General features: G+C 46.3%; 1 protein-coding gene across 7 annotated transcripts in view; it reads left to right on the forward strand.

Annotated features, from left to right (window-relative positions):
* Positions 1 to 22,686, forward strand: part of PDE5A (phosphodiesterase 5A) — a 350,069-nt gene that overhangs the window by 226,251 nt on the left and 101,132 nt on the right. For all 7 annotated transcript variants that reach the window (XM_044301149.1, XM_044301132.1, XM_044301166.1 and 4 more), the window contains one exon: positions 12,268 to 12,376. In XM_044301149.1, the coding sequence (XP_044157084.1) occupies positions 12,268 to 12,376 (109 nt within the window). The remainder of the gene's footprint in view (positions 1 to 12,267; positions 12,377 to 22,686) is intronic.

Below are 22,686 nucleotides of genomic sequence, written 5' to 3' on the forward strand. Positions count from 1 at the left end.
ATAAAGAGCTAATTATCCTCAGAAGCCTGTCAGTGTCCCATTAAAGGAAGTTTTTCACCTGGTCGGTTTGCCTTCGGCTCATTGTCTCTTTCTCCCCCTGTGGTTTGGCCTGCTGGGGCGGCGTTGTTTCTCCCGGCCTGCGGTGAGTACTGTAAGCTGTGGCTTGCTTCCGGGTGGTGGATCACGTGACTGCCGGCGGGTCAAGTGGCGTCCCACGTGACCGGAGTGCGGCTGGAGTTTGAATCTTTTTAGCGCGCTATTAGTGGATACCGCTTCTGGGACGCCACGTGACCTGCCGGCAGTCACGTGATTCAATAGGGAATGGAACGCCTTCCTACACAAACAATCTACCATATTAGTTCATATGATTATCAAAAGACGATCAGAAATTCTACAAGAGACCATAGAACAGATAAATAACATGAGAACCTGCATTGATACATTCACCCAAAATGATGAATATAACGAATGGCAGTCCCGCATCAGTAAAAGTCTAGATAGACCAGAATTAGAGATCATAACCAAAAATTTAGACCATCCAAAACTGACCAAAAACAAGACACTAGAGACATAGAGCAGACATAGAGAAACCACCCTACTGATCAGACAAGTATTACAGACAAGAACATAACTGAATACCCAAAAATACATTATAAGATACCAGTAACTAATCGTTTTGAAACACTAAACAACTCACATTTTTTAGACCGAACTCCACCACACCACCAGACACGAAATCGACCGATTCGACACCAACAAAGAGTAATGAGAACAGAGAGACAGCAATCCCCTACCCATGGATACAACCTGAGACACAGGTACAACGAAGAAAATCACATGAGAAACCCCTCACCAGCACAAACACACAGGGAAAACCACCCACGGAACATCCACCACTGGAAACAAACACAGTCACCAGACAGGGAACAACACCACAGACCACGGTACCCCCACACCAACACAAAAAGACACGCAGAGGTGGACGAAAGAAACACACCAAGAAGATTTCGGACATACCACTAGAAGACGACATAGTGATCAATCTAGGCAAAGTGACATTAACAGATGCTCAAAAACAACTACTTAATAAAAAGGTTAAAATTTCCCCCCACGGCACGACTAGACAAATTTAGTACATATATTAGTATAGAGAAATTTATCAGGAAAATATGCCTAAAGAAATTACACACTACATAAAAACGACATAAAAAAAACCATCCAAATAATCGATAAAAATCCCCCTAAATATCAACAAACAACCTTGAAACCGAAATCAAGCAAATATCCAAAACAAGAAATTAGTCAAGAGATTGCAACCTTCCGCAAAGGGATAGAATCAGACCTCAGAAAACTTAGGAACAATTTATGAAAACAAGAAATAGACACTATCACACAACCAGATAAATCAGAAAATATCATCATAAGACCAGCAGATAAAGAAGGAGCAATTGTTATACAAGACGACAGCGACTACAACCAAGAATACATAAAACAACTATCCGACCACGACACAAAATCCTATAAAAAGACCCCACCAATGATTTCTTAGAGGGACTAACCAGACTCTGCAAAAAAGGCCTAGAGAAAGGGATTCTAAATTAACAAGAACATGCATTTATAATGAAAACCCATAAAAGAATACCCATTTTTTACTGCCTTCCCAAGATTTACAAAACCTCAACAATCCCCCAGGTAGACCCATCATTTCGGGCATCGGATCAATTTCCTATAACCTATCCCAATATTTAGACAGAATCTTCCAACCAATCGTGATCCGCTCACCATCATACATCAAAGACACCACAGACATAATAAAAACATTAGAAGAGATACACTGGGAAGATCACTGGATCCTAGGCATAATGGACATCAGCTCACTATGCACGATAATAAACCACAAACAAGGGATTGATGCATCAATGATGCATTGATGAGAGACAACAGAGTGACAACATACACACAGAACAAATAGAGTTCCTAACACAAAGTGTAGAATACATTCTCTCACACAACTATTTCCACCATGATTCAAATTTCTACCTACAGATTAGGAGAACAGCCATGGGCACCAGGTTCGCCCCCAGCTACGCCAACCTTTTCATGGCTCAATTGGAAGAGGAGTAGGTTATATCACCAAGGCTGGGGGTAAGCTCCGATTTGTGTGGAGTTCCCACTAAACCTAAATAGCCATATGGGGCTAGTCCCAACTATAGGGGACCAATCAGGGATGATGGTATTGATCATGTGGTCCTCCCATAAGGAGGAGCCAATGTAATATGCAGAGAATCCTGATCAAAATTCTTATAAGGGGCCGGACAAAGCTAGATTAATGCCAGGCTATAGTAAGCCGCATAATTCATGTGAAAGTCTGCGCAGCCACTACCATATAGGACGATCGAGCCATCCAGGATACAGGTGGAACGCACGCCGAGAGGTAAAATGGCTGTGCGTTCCACCTCCAACCAATGGGGACGTCGCCGGAAGTACGTCACCGGAAGTAAGTGGATGGAGCGCACGCCACTTAAAAATGACCGTGCGCTCCACCAGCGGCCAATCAGGAGCCTCCGCCGCCCAATGGTGGAGACATGAAGGTAAACCGTGTCTTCCCCCATTAGGTAAACAGGCCCTGTAAGAGCGCAGAAACGCTGTGCTATACATTGATAAAAACGGACTCCAAAGTATTTAAACAAAATGGGCCGCAATTGGGGATACATGATTGCAGGCCTCCTAACTAAAAATAATGACGGTCATAGATATATATGTCCGCCAGGTGATTGTTAAATAACCCTATTAATCACAGGGTGTGGAGGGGGGCCCAAAGACCCTACAATCATCGCGATATGGATCCATCAATGATTGCACTTAGACACCAATCACTACAATGCACTTATTGTGCACCGGTCCCTTATTTCTTTTTGGTGAACTACCACATATTGATAATTAACGGCGTATTGTCAATTAATGTTATGTTCTTGGTGCAAAGCCAGATATAACATAAGATATAAAATGGGTAATAGATAAATGTTACCCCTAAGATATACATAAATGTGGCACTTTACGTGTCGATGATAATTCTATCCATTATATTAGGATCAAGCGCATAGGAGTATGCTGAATATTTCCAATAGCGTCTGTATAGACTCAAAATTAATCAATCTATAGAAAACATGTAAATACAAGTTTTTCATTCAAGCCCCTAGGGGACTGGGACCGCAGCCGATGAATCCATTCGGCTTCCTTCTGTAGGATCTTACGGTCCCAGTCCCCTCTCCTAGGGGATGGTCTGACGATCTCCAAAGCTGCGAACTTAAGTGATTTTGGATCCCCGTTGTGGCATTCCCAAATATGGTTAGCCACAGGGGTTTCTTTCCGCTTTTTTATATCATTGATATGCTCAAGGATACATCTACGGAATTCTCTGAAGGTTTTTCCCACATAGTCGAGAGGGCATGTACATTGCGCCAGATAAATCACTCCTTTGCTCCTACAATTCGAGAAATCTCTGATGATGTAATTAGTACCAGTCGCCGAACAAACATACAATATATCGGCCGCACCAAACGCACTCTCAAAAAAAGAATTTCTGAGCACATTAACAATATTATAAAAGGCTTTGACCAACATTCTCTTTACAAAGACACCCATAACGAAGACCCCTCATCACTCAAATTTACAGCCATAGAGAAAGTCAAGAAACCCTGGAGAGGAGGGAATCACATAGCAGCAATGTCCAGACTAGAATCCAGAAGAATTTACGAATTTGACACCCTAATCCCCAAGGGACTCAACGCAGAAATAGAAAATATAAAAACACAGAAAAAACATGGAAAAAGACATTAATAATCCCATAGAATGACATATAGTCTCGCCCCCATCAAAACAAAGACCAACACACAATATTGAACAATGTCCTAATGAATCACCAAAATAGACACAAATAGGGACACAAAACGCACCGAAAAAGCTATTAAAACGGACCGGTGTTTTGTAAATATTGAACATAGAGAGACTTTTATGACTAGAAGTGGACTACAAAACCTCTCCAAGGTAAACTCTACACTTAGGCATTTACACTAAAGACCCAAAACACACAATTGATACACCTTACATCCATTTATTATGTTCTCATTATAAAGAATTTATTTCTCTCCATCCCCACCCAATAATATTGGCATTTTTTTGCCAACCCCATTTAACAACATGGCCACACCCCCAGGGTGGATATAAAAAGACACATACATCAGGGATAATGCTAAGCCAATGAGGAAGAAGCAGTTCAGCTTCGAAACGCGTCTGTCTGAAGCATTATCCCCACGAGAAATCGCAATATACCGCATGGACTAGAGGAGAAGCGATATCCACTAATAGCGCGCTAAAAATATTTAAACTCCGGCCGCACTCCGCACCACCCGGAAGCAAGCCACAGCTTACAGTACTCACCGCAGGCCGGGAGAAACAACGCCGCCCCAGCACGCCAAAGCACAGGGGGAGAAAGAGACGCTGAGGAGAAGGCAAACCGACCAGGTGAAAAACTTCCTTTACACACTTTAAGGCTCCTCACAAAACAAAGTGGATCACAGGGGACATACCCCACCCCACTCCCCATAGCTGGCACTTGGTTAGTATATATGCACTATATCCACAAGACTATATTTTAGGCTACTTTCACACTAGCGTTCGGGCGGATCCGTTCTGAACGGATCCGCCCATAATAATGCAGACGGAGGCTCCGTTCAGAACGGATCCGTCTGCATTATATTAGCAAAAAAAAGCTAAGTGTGAAAATAGCCTGGGACGGATCCGTCCAGACTTTCAATGTAAAGTCAATGGGGGACGGATCCGCTTGAAGATTGAGCCACATTGTGGCATCTTCAAACGGATCCGTCCCCATTGACTTACATTGTAAGTCTGGACGGATCCGCACGCCTCCGCACGGCCAGGCGGACACCCGAACGCTGCAAGCAGCGTTCAGCTGTCCGCCTGTCCGTGCGGAGGCGAGCGGAGCGGAGGCTGAACGCCACCAGACTGATGCAGTCTGAGCGGATCCGCCTCCATTCAGACTGCATCAGGGCTGGACGGCTGCGTTCGGGTCCGCTCGTGAGCTCCTTCAAACGGAGCTCACGAACGGAAACCCGAACGCTAGTGTGAAAGCAGCCTTATTGGACTTCCTACCATAAAAAAATAAAATAAATGAACATTTTCTATTATGATCATTATTATCATTTTTTTTAAAATCATTTTTATCTATTTTTTCATTCAAATCAACCTTATCCTTTTACTCTTTAACCTATTTTGAGAAATCATGTGAATTGGATGTTCTAATAATCAAATAAATATATTTTTATACGATATACTGTCTCAACGCACACTGTATCCAAGCACCACATTGCCTTATAGAAACACCCCTTTCGCAGCGTCAGGTGATACAGTGCCTGTACCACTCCAGTGACAAAATATACTCGTTGACAAAAACAATAAACGAGCCAAGAAGGAGGTGTTGGAATCTAATGAAACTTTGTATGTGTGAATGTAATGATATATGTAAGTGATTAAAGGGGTTATCCAGGAAAACGTATTTATGACTAATCTTTAGGAAAGGTCATCAGTATCAGACCTGTAAGGGTGCAAATCCCGGGAACCCAGCCCCAGTGCTCAAGGAAGGCCTTGAGCACAGCGGCCTCTTCCTAGGCCAATGACTTCACTGTACATGGCCTAGTTGCAGCTCAGCCTCATTCAAGTCAATGGGGCTAAGCTGCAATACCAAGCACTGCCACTATACGATATACGGCACTGTGCTTGGAAAGCTACCAGGAGCCTCCATCCCTCACCAGAGCTCCTGTGAGCACAGTGGCTCAAAGAAAGAGCTGATTGGCAGGGGTGCCGGGACTTGGACCCCTGCTGATGTAATAATATTGACCTATACTAAGTCATCATTATCTTTTCCAGGATAACCCCTTTAAGTGATTACAATATTAAAGCAAAAGGATACGTTTATTGTGTAAAACATTACAATTGAAAGGAGGCTCTAGTAACCTGTTGGGCCGCCTCTAGCCTAGATACTAGATGAGATACTTTTGGGCATGTAGGCAAACAGGTTCTGTATGGTATCCTGCAACACATTTGACCACAGATACCAGCTGGTCCCATCAATGATTGGCGATAAATCTGGAACCCGGGCAGGCCAAGGAAGTGTTGCTATCTGGTGGAAATAATCCTGGGAAACCTTTGCTGTGGGTGAGCATTATTCTGCTGAAAAATGCCAGCTGGAAGCCCTGCTGTGAGAGACACCACATGTGGCCACAGGATGTCCTGCACATATTAGTGAGCTCTTAGTGTACTTCATACCACTACTAGGGGTGACCAGCTGTGATATCTGAAGGATCACAACAGCAGTTGGGGCAGTGTATCACTCCACAGCAAAGGCAGGATTGAAGCACTTTCCATGCCAGGCCTTCATACTCAAACCCAACCTTCATTGGATTCCAAACAGAGAACCTGGAATCATCACTAAAAACAATACAGTTTCATTCCGTAGCACTTCAGGTTTCTCACTGATGACACCACTGCAAATGAAGGTAGCCATGGCTGGCTCTCAATGGCAGTACACATAATGGCTAACGTGACACCAAATTTCCTTCCGCTACTGTATGTGCCTGGGAATGGTCTGGGCAGAGACAGTGGTGTGTAACAAATGTGCCACCTATGTCCAGATGGTGGGCATAGCCAGCTTGTTGATGGATCAAATTATCCTCTGTACTCATGGTCTGTCTTGGCTGTCTGGAGCCTGTTCGCCGTGTATGCGTGCCCTCACATAACCACAGTTCCCAACATTTCATAACAGTTAGGTCAGAGCGTCCTAGATGGTGGGCAGTTCACTGAAATGATCATCCTGATTTTCTCAGTCCAGTGATGTTCCCCCTCTCATTGTTTAACTGGGCAAAATGCCTTCAAGTACATCACAGAGGCATGTCTAGCCGTCAAAGACCACTCACAAAGAGGTATACTACCCAAAAGTAGCCTCTGATTGACTTAGTGTAGTGGGGAAAGCACTTTTAAGCCAGATCCGGCACCAAACAACCATGTAAGTCAATGGTGTCGGATCAGTTTTTTCCAGACATTAGAAAACCCATTGACTTACAATAGTTTTAGTGCCGGATCCGGTTTCTTCATTTTCAATATAATACAACTGGATCCGTTCTGAACGGATTGAGCTGGTTGTATTATTTAATCTGAAGCGTTTTGCTGTGGTTTTTGGATCCCATGCCAGATCTCCAAACTGTACTGCATAAACACATATGTGAAAGTAGTCTAAGACACAGCACAACTTCATCAGAAATATGCTGTTATTGCATGTTTTTTAAATATAAGGCAATAAGTGCACATTTCCTAACACAATACACAAAGTCCATTTTAGGCTTAACATCTAAATACTCTTATCAATGGATCCTCCATTTTTGTGATCTGTACATGGATTTGGACTTTCTTACTATATTATCCACCATGCTGTGTTGATTAGTTTCTTGATATGCCTTTTTTGTGGTCAGAGTTCAGTTTTGCGTTACAGCACTACAAATCTCCTGCAAATATATAGAAGATATTGGTTTAAAAGATAACATCTGGATGCCGTCAATAAAAGAAATAGGAGTTGTTACCTCATACTATCCTATTACGGAATTCAGTGTATAACTCTATGCCTTTATCTTGTCCTTCCTACGAATTTCACACTACTTCACCACATTGAAGGTGCCCATGTGGGTATCAGATATATTATAAAGCCAGCTTCCTGCTCTAACAGCTGGAATCAGAGTTAACTCTGATCTTGGCTGTTTCTCCAATAGATGCTGGGGTCAATAATGGCTGTTTATCAGTGGGAGCTGATATCCTCTCTTTTAGCCTGTCAGCACACCACCATTGACAGATATCTATTGGGCAATTCCAGGCCAGTGTCACTGACAGGTACTAATGCTCTAGAATAAGTTGTGTATCTATTTTTCAAATTATAGGCCAGAGTCTGGGGCTGTACTATTTAGACTGCGTTCACATCTCCGGCATGTAAATTTGGTTATCCATTCCGGAATAGAAACAGACTAATGGAGTTACCCTGTCTGGCATAGGTAAACACCACTAGATCCCCTTTACTTATAATGGGATCTGATGGGTTTCAGCATAAATGGCAGCTTTCAGCTGAAGAAATGCCCCAGCATACCGGAAACCCATAAGATCCCATTATAGCCAATAGGGATGTGGTGGTGTCTGGCTATGCTGGATATATTGTGCTCCAGTAGTCCATTCCTCTACTGGAACAAACTGTTGGAGTGCACATCGGACATGTGATTGTAGCCCAATAGATTCTGATGACAGCATGACTTTTATTAATAATACATATGTATATGGCCTTTTAAATATTTATTCTAAATAACCCTTTTTACCATTGCTGGTACCCCAAGACCAGCTCATCACTGAGGCATCCTGTTGCCTATAGAATTGACATGGTTAGTGGTAAGATATGGTATCCCTTCATGCACTAGTAGCAGTGTTAGTTCTTGTATTCCAAGGCATTGTGTTGCTGCTAGTTGTAATTAGAACAGCAGTGTATTTATTATCTTAGTTGTATGCTACACAGGTAAACAGTCACTTCTCACTGAAAAGTAGCAATTAGCCACACCACTACAACCACTACTAGGTGAAGTGGATAAGGCCACATGTATACAACCATATTTTTCATCTGTGTGCTATCCATATTTTTTGCGGATAGTACACAGACCCATTCATGTCTGTGGAGCCATACACACATCTGTATTTTTGGCAGATCCATATGGCTTTGCTGAAATTATAGAACATGTCCTACTTTGGTTCGCATTGAGGACAAGAATATTGAAGGTATCCGTAGTAGAGTGGTGCATTTTTCTTATTTGTCCTGATTTGGCTGTTACAAGATCTAATAAACTTGGATTTGTTTTAAGAAAGACACCAGATTTCTTCTTCAGGAAATGGACCTGTTAGCTCAGCATTTCCAAGCGCTCCTTCCTATGTGGGTGAGCTGACATCATCTGTTTTTTTCTGAAGTAATACATACATTTGCCCAGAAATTTGCACAGCTGTTGGCCACTGCGGTTGGATAAGGTTGTGTCCACAGCATCACGAATACCCCATGAGGCCACCTAGACAGAGAGTGAACATTCAATTCTTGAAGTTTTTGTTGGAAACAGGCAAAATTGGCAATTGTAAGGATCTGGGGAAATTGACAAGAGCCAAATTTCGATAGCTAAACAACTAAACCAGAATGCATTTGTTAGTACCCACCAAAAGCGTTCCAAGGAAGGGCAACTAATAAACTGGCGGAAAGGTCAAGGCTCACTAAGGCTACTTTCACACTAGCATTTTGGCTTTCCCTTTCTGAGATCCGTCATGGGCTCTTACAATTTTGCCCTAATGCATTCTGAATGTAAAAGGATCCGCTCAGAATGCATCAGTTTGCCTCCAATCAGTCACCTTTCTGCTCTGGAGGCGGACACCAAAACGCTGCTTGCAATGTTTTTCTGTCCGTCCTGGGATGCGGAGCTAGACGGATCCGTCCTAACACACAATGTAAGTCAATAGGGACGGATCCGTTTTCTCTGACACAATAGAAAACAGATCCGTCCCCCATTGACTTTCAATGGAGTTTATGACGGATCCATCTTGGCTATAAAAGACATAATACAACCGGATCCGTTCATGATGGATGCATGCGGTTGTATTATTGTAACAGAAGCGTTTTTGCAGATCCATGACAGATCCACAAAAAACGCTAGTGTGCCTAATGTGTAGGAGCAACGGTGACCTGGTCTGATAAATAGTGTTTTTTTGTATGTCTTATGGACAGTATGGTATATGTGTGACTTTTACCTGGGTAAGAGATGGCACCAATATGCACTCTTGGAGGAAGACAAGCTGGCAGACGCATTGTGGTGTTCTGGGTATTTTTCTGCTGGGAAACCTTGGGTGCTGGCATTCATGTGGATGTTACTTTACCATGTACCACCTACCTAAACATTGAAACATTGATGCAAACCAAGTGCACCTCTTCATGGCAAGAACATTCCCTAGTGGTAGAGGCCTCCTGCAGCAGATTAATGCACCCTGCCAAACTACAAAAATTATTCAGAAATGGTTTAGAGAACCTGACAAAGAGTTCAAGGTGTTGACTTGGCCTTCAGATTCCCCAGATTTTTTACTAATCAAACATCTGTGGACTGTGGCATATGCTGGGAACATAAGTGTGATCCACGGAGGCCCCACTATGCATCTTTTAGGACTTAAAGGATCTGCTGCTAACATCTTGGTACCAGATTCCATAAAAAACCTTCAGAGGTCTTGTGGATTGCTTGCCTCGATGACTTAACTGTTTTGGTGGCACCAAAAAGAACCTACACATTATTAGGCAGATGGGACTAATGTTATGTCTGATTAGTGTCTATTACATTATAGAGCCATCGAGACAGGACTATGAGATTTTAAGTATTTTACTGTATATCAAACATGGGTTAATGTGCAATCCAACATCTTCCTGTCCCAACAACCTTCCTTTCTATAATAATAAACAGTTCCCAGACATATCAACTTTAACCCTGTTATAGTAAAGTTGCTATCACTTACCATAGATTGTGAAGGCAGCTCAGCTATAATAAAAGGGATGACTGGATTTATGAGTCCTCTAGGAACAATGACCCATCTGCTACAGTGTCATTAAACAGTTTCCTCCTATTTACTCCAGTTTTCCATAGATTTGCTGAAATAATGCATCAAAAATTGCATCAAGCTGCTCTATGTAAACCTCTTTCCATTAAGAGGTGGATTTGATTGTGCACTTCAGATAATCGTCCTGCTGCATAACACAACTGCACTTGAGCTGTTAGGTCACTAACTGACGATTGGACAGTCTCCTTTTTGGGATTTTCTGATACAGAGTAGAATTCATGGATACATTAATTATGAAAATTTTTCCAGGCCCTTCATAACCAAGCAGCCCAAAAACATAACAATACCACCTTGTTTGACAGTTGGTATGATGTTGTTATGGTGGAACGTGGTGTTAGCTTTACGCCAGATTAAACAGGTCCCATGTCTTCCAAAACGTTTCACATTTCACTCCTCAGTCCACAAAATATTAGCCAAAATGTCTTGGGGGTTGTTTTTTGGCAAATCCGAGGTGAGCCTTTGTGTTCTTTTTGTTCAGCAGACGTTTGCTCCTTGGAACTCTCCCTTGGATGCCATATTTGTCCTGTGTGTCACGGCGGAGAGTGGGGGAAACCCCCCACCGTGCGGTGTCAAAGGGTAAAGGGGATCAGCCTGGCCAAAAGGAGTAATAAGGGAGCAGGTCACCTCCTACCGCGTCCCTAATCCTCTCCCTGACTCCTCACTGTATGAGGAGCGGACCCCGATGGTAGGACTACTCATACTCAGGATTCTTAGAAACCCTAAGTCGCCCTGGTAATCCCTCACTTAGTGTCACCACCAGACATCTGAGAAGCTCTGACAGACGTTCTTCAGAACCTCCTGCTTGAGGTTCCTTTTGTTTTGCTTTCGTTTTCTCATCTCGTTAGCCTCTGTCAGCTGTCATTTAGTAGCACTGATGGCATCCCTTTAAATCCCTTCCCATACTGCATCACTTTGCGGTTTATACAACTTCCTGGAGTGTGTGCATGCTGGATGCTACTACTGAGTCTTCTACAGATAAGTTTGTTCATTCATTTGTGTTTTCCTGTTTGCTGGATCCTAGGTGACCCTGACTCCCTCCGTAATTAAGTGTAGGGAGCCGGTGGTCGTGTCCCCTGACTATTATAGGGTGTTCAGGTGTCATACAGTCGAGGAACGAGGGTATGCAATCATCTACCAGTCAGTCGGATCTGCATTTTGTGTCTTCTAGTTTTCTGTACACCTTCCGTGACACTTAAGTGAATGGGAGCAGCGCTGCAGTTACCAGCTCTGTCCACTACAGAATAGACACCCTGCACCCCCACCAATCAGATATTAAAATCCAGGAAACCCCTGTAAGGCTGGAGCTACACCGAGACTTTATGTAGCACTTTTGGTAGATTTTAACTATAGAGCGGATGCTGCAGCTTTAAATATGGCACTGTAGACCCCAGACAATGGGGTCATATCAATGAGACAACCCTTTTAAGGACTAGACTTAGACTGTACTGACATTTATGACCTTTACTCTTTCTCTTTTGTATTGGTGTTCTTTTAACTAATATTAACTAATTGTTTTTTTTTATACAGAGATTATGATGTAAGCAAAATTAATTACATGTATGCCCAGTATGTGGCAAACAGTATGGAACCACTCAACATACCGAATGTGAGTAAGGACAAAAGATTTTCATGGACAGTAAGTAAAATAAATTCCAAGTTCTATTGCAGCCAAATATTAACAAAATGGGCTATTAAAGGGATTATCCAGGTCTAAATTTTTCTTTTTCCATGTGCTTCCTCTGCTAGGCACTGCAACTTACTAATGTACTTGCTTAACTTTTTCTCTCTCCCTGAAGATCGGGAAAGCGGTCACGTGACTACTCTACTCCTTCCGTGGAGATTATATTTACTCTGACATCATAACCCTGTCCTCCACAATCCCCGGCGGTGAACATGGTTGTGATGTCAGACCCATATGATCTTGCGATGGGCTGCTCGATGCTCTCTATCCACAAGCAAGGTAGGCAGAGTCCACTGCTTGTACTATCAATGGTGTGTGGAATGAAACAGCAAGGGGATTATGGAGAGTGTAGTGGGTGGAGTTTTCAGCCCAGGAAAGGTTGTAGTAGGCATTTATAGTTGTGTCTTTCAGCACACAGCACTATGGGAAGTATTGTACCTCATCTACGCCCACAACCTGGAAATTTGGGTTCTGAAAAATGGAGCACAAGTAATGCATTCAAAAAGTCTTTAGACCCTTTCACATTTTTGTTATGTTACAGCCTTGTGTAAAAAAAAATCAAGTTTTCCTTATCATTCTGCACTCCCCATAATGACAAGATGAACATAGAATTTTAGAAATCTTTCCTAATTTGTTGAAAAGAAAAACCTAAAATATTGCATTGAGTTAAATATTCAGACTCTTTACTCACTGCTAAGTTGAAGCATCTTTGGCAGTGATTACAACCTCTGGTCTTCTTGGGTATGATACCACAACATCTGCAGATCTGGATTTGGGGATTTTCTGCCATTCTTCTCTGCAGATCCTCTCAAGCCCTGTCAGGTTGGATGAACAATGTCTGTGGACATTAATTTTCAGGTGCCTCCAAAACTGTTTGATTAGGTTTAAGTCAAGGCTCTGGATGGGCCACTAAAGGGCATTCAGAGTTGTCACTAAGACACTACTGTGCTGTCTTGGATGTGTTCTTAGTGTCATTGGCTTGTTTGAAGATGAACCTGGGTCTGAGGTCCAGAGGACTCAGGTTTTCATTAAGAATATCTCTGTACTTTTCTTCAGCAAACAAAAACGTATGGAAGCACACCATTCCACATGCAAACAACAGAACTAAGGATTAGGGATTATTCGTCTGGAAGCACACCATTCCACATGCAAACAACAGAACTAAGGATTAGGGATTATTCGTCTGGAAGCACACCATTACACATGCAAACAACAGAACTAAGGATTAGGGATTATTCTGGATTAAAGTAGTACAATACCTACTATACATAAAAAATGGAAGCTCTTTTCCCACATTTTTGATAAAACGTGTGTCTGACCCCTCTACCGACATCAAGGTGACTTCCACAGATGGGTACCTAACACTAAGGCCCCTTGCAGACAAGCGTCAGCGGAATAGGTCCGGATGCATTGCGGATGCGTTCATTGAAAAATGTGTGATTTCGCAAGCAAGTTCATTCAGTTTTGCCTGCGATCACGTTCAGTTTTTATCACTCGGATGCATTGCGATTTAATGCGTTTTGCACGCGTGTGGTAAAAAACTGAAGGTATACATACAACATCTCTTAGCAACCATCCCATCCACTTCTATGGGGCGAACGTTGCGTGAAAATCGCAGAATATAGACCATGCTGCGATTTTCACGCAACACACAAGTGATGCATGAAAACCGATGCTCATGTACACAGACCCATTGAAATGAATTGGTCCGGATTCAGTGCGGGCGCAATTCGTTCGCATCACGCGTTGCACCCGCGCGGAATACTCGCTCGTGTGAAAGGGGCCTAACAGAACTGCCTCTCCTGGGCCTAACCTAAGCCTACAATAATCAAGGTGGTGTAGGAACCAGCTATATTTATACTCTGCTCAGAAGACCTGGGCAGATAGGCGGGGAGTGCTCAATCTAAAGGAGGGAGCTACCCTCCAAACATAAGAAAATTTAGACTAGCACATCCATAGTCACAGGTGCACATCTATAAAGCTAGTATGCAGACAGCAAACTAAAATATATGGCAGCACAACATTACACATGCAAACAATAGAACTAAGGATTAGGGGTTATTCTGAATTAAGATGGTACAATACCTACTATACATAAAAAATGTATGTGCACCTGTGACTATGGATGTGTTGGTCTAAATTTTCTTGCAGTAGCTCCCTCCTTTAGATTGAGCACTCCCCGCCCATCTGCCCAGGGCTTCTGAGCAGAGTATAAATATAGCTGAACATCTGTGGAAGCCACCTTGATGCCGGTAGATGGGCCCGACACACGTTTGATCAAAAATGTGTGCAAAGAGCTTCCATTTTTTACGTATGTATAGTATTGGACCACTTTAATCCAGAGTAATCCCTAATCCTAGTTCTATTGTTTGCATGTGTAATGGTGTGCTGCCATAAATTTTTTGTTTGCTGTCTGCATGCTAGCTTTATGGATGTGCACCTGTGATTATGGATGTGCTAGTCTAAATCTTCTTAGTGTACTTTGCTCCATTCAGCCTTCCCTCAACCCTCGTTAATCTCCCTGTTGTTGCCGTTGAAAAACACCCCCCAGCATAATGCTGCCTCTAGGGCTGAAACAATTCCTTGATTGATTCGAGTAATTAGACACAAAAAAATCGTTTGTGTCATGTGACCACGGAGCGGGAGTGAAGCGCTTGCTATTACTCATCCTGGCACATCATCAGGTCATAGTTGTCATGGTCTTACCTTCCTGCTGTTCTCCTTCGTTTGACATGTGCTGGCGGCCATCTTGGTTTCTGGGTTTCTTGTAGCCTCCCACCCTGCGGCTTCTCCTTCCCACTGGGAGGAGCTGGATGCCTGGCTCATATATATAGGAGGTCTGTGGCTTCAGTTCCTTGCTTGGTCCTCCTGTGCTCACATGCTTCTAAGACTGCTGCTGCTTCTGGTTCCTGATCCTGGCCTCATCTGACTACCCTGCTGGTTCCTGATCCTGGCTTCGTCTGACTACCCTGCTGGTTCCTGATCCTGGCTTCGTCTGACTACCCTTCTGGTTCCTGATCCTGGCTTCGTCTGACTACCCTGCTGCTTCCTGATCCTGGCTTCGTCTGACTACCCTTCTGGTTCCTGATCTCTGGTTTCGCAAGACCCTGCTTCGGTTTAGCCATCCGTTTGGACTTTTGCCTTACAGCTTTATTTTCAATAAAGCCTTCTTATTTCCACTCATCTCTTGTGTACGTCTGGTTCATGGTTCCATGACATTAGGACCAAGCCATAAATTCTGACGGTACAGGGCCATCCTCGCTACCTACGCTGGTTGCCAGACTTGATCAGCAGGATCACCTGTTGGGTCGGTTCGCTGTGGCGTTGCAAACCCTGCTTGAACGCACGGCTCATTTAGCTTCCGTTGCCGATGGGTCGGTTGTCGCTCCTGGGCCCGCTCCTACTGCCGCTCCGGTTGTTGCGCCAGAGTCTACCCCGACACCTGTTGCTGCGCCTGCGGTGTTTCGGGGTATGACCGGTTCTGCCCCCCTTCCACAGCGCTTTGGGGGAGAGCCAACTCAGTGCCGAGGTTTCCTTAACCAGGTGGGCATTTATTTTGAGTTGCTGCCACATGCCTTTCCTACTGAGAGATCAAAGGTGGGCTTCTTGATCTCGCTGCTCTCGGACAAGGCCTTGGCCTGGGCCAGCCCTTTATGGGAGAACAACAATCCGGTGGTTGCCGAGTTTTCCGGTTTTGTTGCTTCTCTTCGGAAAGTATTCGATGTGCCGGCTCGTGCTGCCTCTGCTGCGAAGCTCCTTATGTCCATCAGACAGGGTTCACGATCCGTAGCTGAATACGCCATTGAGTTTCGTACCCTGGCAGCAGAGGTGGTCTGGAATAATGAGGCTCTGGTCGCTGCTTTCTCTCATGGTCTCTCGGATGCCTTGAAGGATGAGGTTGCAGCTAAGGACCTACCAGTGGAGCTCGAGTCTCTTATTTCTTTCCTGATTTTGATTGACACCAGACTCAGGGAGAGACCTTCCTTTAAGGAGAGCCTGCGGAGGTCTTCTAACAGATTGGCGTCTACGTTTGCTGTCCCACCCGTGCCTCCCTCTCCTCCCACGCCTCCTGGGGATGACTTGTCTGGGGGTGAACCCATGCAGCTGGGGTTTGCTCGCCTGTCCAAGGGGGAGAGGGTACTCCGGAGACGCGAGGGCCGATGCATGTACTGTGGTCTCGGTGGGCATTTTCGGTTGGCATGCCCGAACCGTCCGGGAAACGCTTGCACCTGAGATCCTGTCGGGGGCAGATCTTGGGTGGAGTCTCCGCGTCCCCGGTTTCCCGTGTTGACAAACCACTGATTACTGTTGTCCTCTCCTGGGTCGGAGGCTCGGTGACGACCCAGGCGTTGGTGGACTCTGGTGCTGGTGGTTTGTTCATTGATAGTGTGTTCGCTGCCGCCAATTCCATTCCTCTGCAGCCTCGAGGTTCCCCACTGGCTCTTGAGGCGATAGATGGCAGACCCCTTTTGCCGCCACACGTGACTCAGGAGACCCTTCCAGTGGGGATGGCCATTGGTGCCGTTCACAGAGAGTCGGTCTGTCTCCAGGTTATTTCGTCTCCACACTACTCGGTGGTCTTGGGGTACCCCTGGCTCCAGAAGCATAATCCGACTTTCGATTGGAGATCGGCCGAGATCCTCTCGTGGTCACCGCAGTGTGGGGCTAGTTGCATCCATGGGCCTGTCAAGTTGCTGTGTACTTCCTCGGACTCTCTGTTGCCTCCTGAATACGAGGAGTACCGGGATGTATTCGATAAGGTGCGTGCGGTTGCCCTACCTCCGCACCGCCCATACGATTGTGCCATAGAGTTACAATCTGGTGCCGTTCCTCCTCGTGGCAAAGTCTATCCACTGTCGGTAGCGGAGAATGAGGCCATGGAGGAGTACGTGAGGGAGGCGCTTTCACGCGGACACATTCGCAAATCCTCGTCCCCGGCAGGGGCTGGATTTTTCTTTGTGAAAAAGAAGGGCGGTGAGTTGAGGCCTTGCATCGATTACAGGGGTCTCAATCGCATCACGATCAAGAACGCTTACCCGATACCCTTGATTTCCGAGCTGTTCGATCGCCTCAAAGGGGCCACTGTCTTTACCAAACTCGACCTGAGGGCGGCATATAACCTGGTAAGGATCAAGGCGGGCGATGAGTGGAAGACCGCGTTTAACACCAGGACCGGTCATTATGAATCCTTGGTTATGCCCTTTGGGTTGTGCAATGCGCCCGCAGTCTTCCAGGAATTCATCAACGATGTTTTCCGTGACCTGTTGCAGCAGTGTGTGGTGGTCTATTTGGATGACATCTTGGTATATTCTGAATCCATGGAGGCCCACATTCTGGATGTCAGACGAGTGTTGCAACGGTTACGAGAGAACAAGCTGTTCGGTAAGCTTGAGAAATGCGAATTTCACCGATCCCAGGTAACCTTCTTAGGTTACATCATTTCCGCTGAGGGGTTCTCCATGGACCCTGAGAAGGTTTCGGCTGTCGTACAGTGGCCCCAGCCCAGTGGTCTTCGTGCCCTGCAGCGCTTCTTGGGCTTCACCAATTATTATCGGAAGTTCATCAGGGACTTTTCCATGCTAGCCAAGCCTCTCACGGATCTGACCAGGAAGGGCAGTAATCCACAGGTCTGGTCGCTCGAGGCCATCCGAGCTTTTGAGGCTCTAAAGTCCGCCTTTGTGTCGGCTCCGATTCTGTCGCATCCCAACCCTGGGTTGCCTTTTGTCCTCGAGGTGGACGCGTCTGAGACGGGAGTAGGCGCCCTCCTGTCTCAGCGTAGAACACCAGAGGGTCCTCTGCTTCCTTGTGGGTTTTACTCCCGGAAACTGTCTTCCGCGGAGTGCAACTATCAGATTGGTGACAGGGAGTTATTGGCCATCGTGCAGGCCCTTAAAGAATGGAGGCACTTGCTCGAGGGCTCGGTGGTTCCGGTTCTCATCCTGACGGACCACAAGAATCTGACCTACCTCTCTGAGGCCAAGAGATTGACACCACGTCAGGCCAGATGGGCTCTGTTCTTGTCACGTTTTAATTACGTGGTCTCCTACCTACCCGGTTCCAAGAACATCAGAGCGGATGCCTTATCACGGCAGTACTCCGAGCTGTCCGGGGAGGAGTCGATTCCGACTTCGGTCATACCTCCGAATCAGATCCTGGCCGCCATTCGCACCAGCCTGACCTCTCCCCTGGGTGAGCAGATTTTGGCGGCTCAATCTGGTGCTCCCTCTGGGAGACCCAACGGCAGATGTTTTGTGCCTGAGGAGTTGCGCACCCGGTTGTTGCGAACCTACCATAACTCCAAGGCCGCGGGGCATCCTGGAAAGAATCAGCTGTCCTGGGCTGTTTCACGTCTGTTCTGGTGGCCTTCTCTACGTTCCGACATCGCCGCATATGTAGCGGCATGCTCCGTTTGTGCCCAGAGTAAGTCCCCTCGGCACCTTCCGTTGGGCCTTTTGCAACCCATAGCCACCGGGGAGCGTCCATGGTCACACCTGGGGATGGATTTCATTGTGGACCTCCCTGCATCCCGAGGCCATACGGTCATTCTCATGATTGTGGATCGGTTTTCCAAAATGTGCCACTGTGTTCCTCTCAAGAAGTTACCCTCTGCACAAGAGTTGGCCTCGATTTTTGCCAGGGAGGTCTTCCGGTTGCACGGTTTGCCCAAGGAGATTGTGTCGGATCGGGGGAGTCAGTTTGTGTCCAGGTTCTGGCGCGCCTTTTGCTCCCAGTTGGGGATTCATCTCTCTTTCTCCTCGGCCTACCACCCTCAGTCCAATGGGGCCGCAGAACGATCCAATCAGGCCTTGGAGCAATTCCTTCGTTGCTATGTCTCCGATCACCAAGACAATTGGGTTGACCTCCTGCCTTGGGCTGAGTTTGCCAGGAACACGGCGGTGAACTCTTCCTCTGGGACGTCTCCCTTCATGGCCAATTATGGGTTCCAACCTGCCGTGTTACCGGAGGTATTCTCTCCCCAGGATATTCCGGCTGTGGAGGATCACCTTTCCGTCCTACGTGCTTCTTGGGTACAGATCCAGAGGTCCCTTGAGGTCTCTGCGCAGCGCCAGAGACTCCAGGCTGATCGCAGACGAGCGCCCGCTCCTTCCTACCAGGTCAGAGACCGCGTATGGTTGTCCACCCGCAACCTCAACCTTCGAGTGCCCACTCCCAAGCTGGCGCCTCGCTTTGTTGGTCCCTTCCGAGTGCTTCGCAGGGTAAACCCGGTAGCCTATGCCCTTGCGCTTCCTCCTGGCATGCGGATCTCCAACGTGTTTCATGTCTCCCTGTTGAAGCCACTGGTGTGTAATCGTTTCACTTCCTCAATTCCTCGGCCTCGTCCGGTCCAAGTGGGCAATCGTGAGGAGTATGAGGTGAGCAATATCCTGGACTCACGCCTGGTCCGCGGCCGGTTACAGTTTTTGGTCCATTGGCGTGGTTATGGTCCAGAGGAGCGTTCCTGGGTTCCCTCCGCAGATGTCCATGCTCCTGCCTTGCTCTGAGCCTTCCACGCACGCTTCCCTCAGAAACCGTTCCTTACTCCGCGGAGGAGGGGCCCTTGAGGGGGAGGTACTGTCATGGTCTTACCTTCCTGCTGTTCTCCTTCGTTTGACATGTGCTGGCGGCCATCTTGGTTTCTGGGTTTCTTGTAGCCTCCCACCCTGCGGCTTCTCCTTCCCACTGGGAGGAGCTGGATGCCTGGCTCATATATATAGGAGGTCTGTGGCTTCAGTTCCTTGCTTGGTCCTCCTGTGCTCACATGCTTCTAAGACTGCTGCTGCTTCTGGTTCCTGATCCTGGCCTCGTCTGACTACCCTGCTGGTTCCTGATCCTGGCTTCGTCTGACTACCCTGCTGGTTCCTGATCCTGGCTTCGTCTGACTACCCTTCTGGTTCCTGATCTCTGGTTTCGCAAGACCCTGCTTCGGTTTAGCCATCCTTTGGACTTTTGCCTTACAGCTTTATTTTCAATAAAGCCTTCTTATTTCCACTCATCTCTATTTCCACTCATGTCTCTTGGTTCCATGACAATAGTGCACGTAAGCACGCACTATGACTTGACGCTGTGTGACGTCAGGACGAAATTACAGCTTGCTGAGAAGATGATAAAGGAGCTGTGGAGCTGCGCCCCTACAGGAAAGGTAAGTACTGGCGCTGGGGACATGGCTAGAATGGGGAGATGGTGGCACTGGGGGGAAAGCTGGTGGCACTGAGGCGGCAGCTAGTGGCACTAGGGGGGCAGCTGATGGCATTGGGGAGAAAGCTTATGGCACTAGGGGAAAACTGGTGGCACTGGGGTGGCAGCTGGTGGCACTGGTGTGGCAGCTGATGGCACTGGGGAGGCAGCTGGTGGCACTGGGGAGGCAGCTGGTGGCACTGGGGAGGCAGCTGGTGGCACTGGGTGGGAGGCTGGTGGCACTGGGGGCAGCTGATTGCACTAAGGAGGAAGCTTATGGCACTGGGGAGGAAGCTGATAGCACTGGGGGGAGCTGATCACACGGAGGGGAAAGCTGATGGCATGGGGGCAGCTGATAACGCTGGGGAGGAAGCTGATGGCACTGGGAAGGAAGCTGATGGTACTGGGGGGGAAGCTGATTGCATGGGGGGCAGCTGATGGCACGGGGGGCTGGTGAGTTTTTATAAAGAATTCATTTTTAATTAGTTTTTTATTATTAGAGTACTCGATTAATCGTTGGATTAATTGATAGAATACTCGATTACAAATATAGTTGATAGCTGCAGCCCTAGCTGCCACCACTATGCTTCACTGTAGGGAATGGTATTGGGCATGTGATGAGCAGTAAACAATATAAAAAGTTCTCTAATACGTTGCCTTCCAATTACGCTGCGAGTCCCCTGATGTGAAGTGGCTTCTGTTCACACTCAAAGTCAATCAGGTTTATTGCAGGACCGTGCTTCCCAACTTTTCAGTCATGTAACTCTTTCCCCGAGACCACGTTCCACACAGATATTCATTATCAAGCAGAGGATACCATGGTCCTGATTCACTTTCTGTGAGGGCCAAATCAGCGCAAAATAGTGAAGGACCACCAACTTAGGTTATGTTAAAAGTTTTATTATACTCACAAACAGAGCTAGTATATGCGTCACAAAACCATATCAGTCTTCCTCAATACAGGGGCGCTTCTCAAGCTCACCTTGATACAATCAATTTATTTGGTTGTGGAAAGAGCAATCGCTCCACCCATATTCAAACCTAATCCTAAAGTTTAATTATTCCCCATAAAATCTTTCAGATATATATAACTGCAACTTCGTATTCAAAATAAATATATAAAATTACATTTTGACTTCATAGAAAAAATTAAAACAGCTTCCCCTCTCGTTCTGAGACGGCTCTGGTCATGTATTCTCATCAGACTACTAACGCGCTACATTCACTATTCATTCATGGAGCTCAGCCTTTTGTTACACACTTTTCATTCACAAAACTATCACATGTTTTCTAGCCAGTGTGCGTTATTATTGCCTCGCATAGTCACTGCAGCAAATTCAGAGGAACCTCTTAGGCTACTTTCACACTTGCGTTTGGAGTGGATCCGTCTGGTCTCTGCACAGACGGATCCGCTCCTATAATGCAAACGCTTGCATCCGTTCAGAACGGATCCGTCTGCATAACTGGTTTTACAGATCTGATTTTTCACTTCGTGAAAACTCAGATCCGACAGTATATTCTAACACAGAGGCGTTCCCATGGTGATGGGGACGCTTCAAGTTAGAATATACTAAAAGAACTGTGTACATGACTGCCCCCTGCTGCCTGTCAGCACCCGATCTCTTACAGGGGGCTGTGATCCGCATAATTATTGTGCGAATCATAGCCCCCTGTAAGAGATCAGGTGCTGCCAGGCAGGAGGGGGCAGACCCCCTCCCTCCCCTGTTTTAAATGTGACCAGTGCTGCCCCCCTCCCTCTATATTCATTGGTGGCCAGTACGGCCCCCACCTCCCTCCCTCCCTCCCTCCCTCCCCAGTATTAAATGTGGCCGCACTGGTCATATTTAATACTGGGAATCTGCACTGGCCACCAATCAATATAGAGGGAGGGGGGCCGCACTGGTCACATTTAATACTGGGAAGGGAGGGAGGGGGGGGCCGCACTGGTCACATTTAATACTGGGAATCCGCACTGGCCACCAATGAATATAGAGGGAGGGGGGCTGCACTGGTCACATTTAATACTGGGGAGGGAGGGAGGGGGGGCCGCACTGGCCACCAATGAGTTAAATACAGGGGAGGGAGGGGGA

The sequence above is a fragment of the Bufo gargarizans genome, chromosome 1, assembly GCF_014858855.1.
Source record: "Bufo gargarizans isolate SCDJY-AF-19 chromosome 1, ASM1485885v1, whole genome shotgun sequence".
Lineage (NCBI taxonomy): Eukaryota > Metazoa > Chordata > Amphibia > Anura > Bufonidae > Bufo > Bufo gargarizans.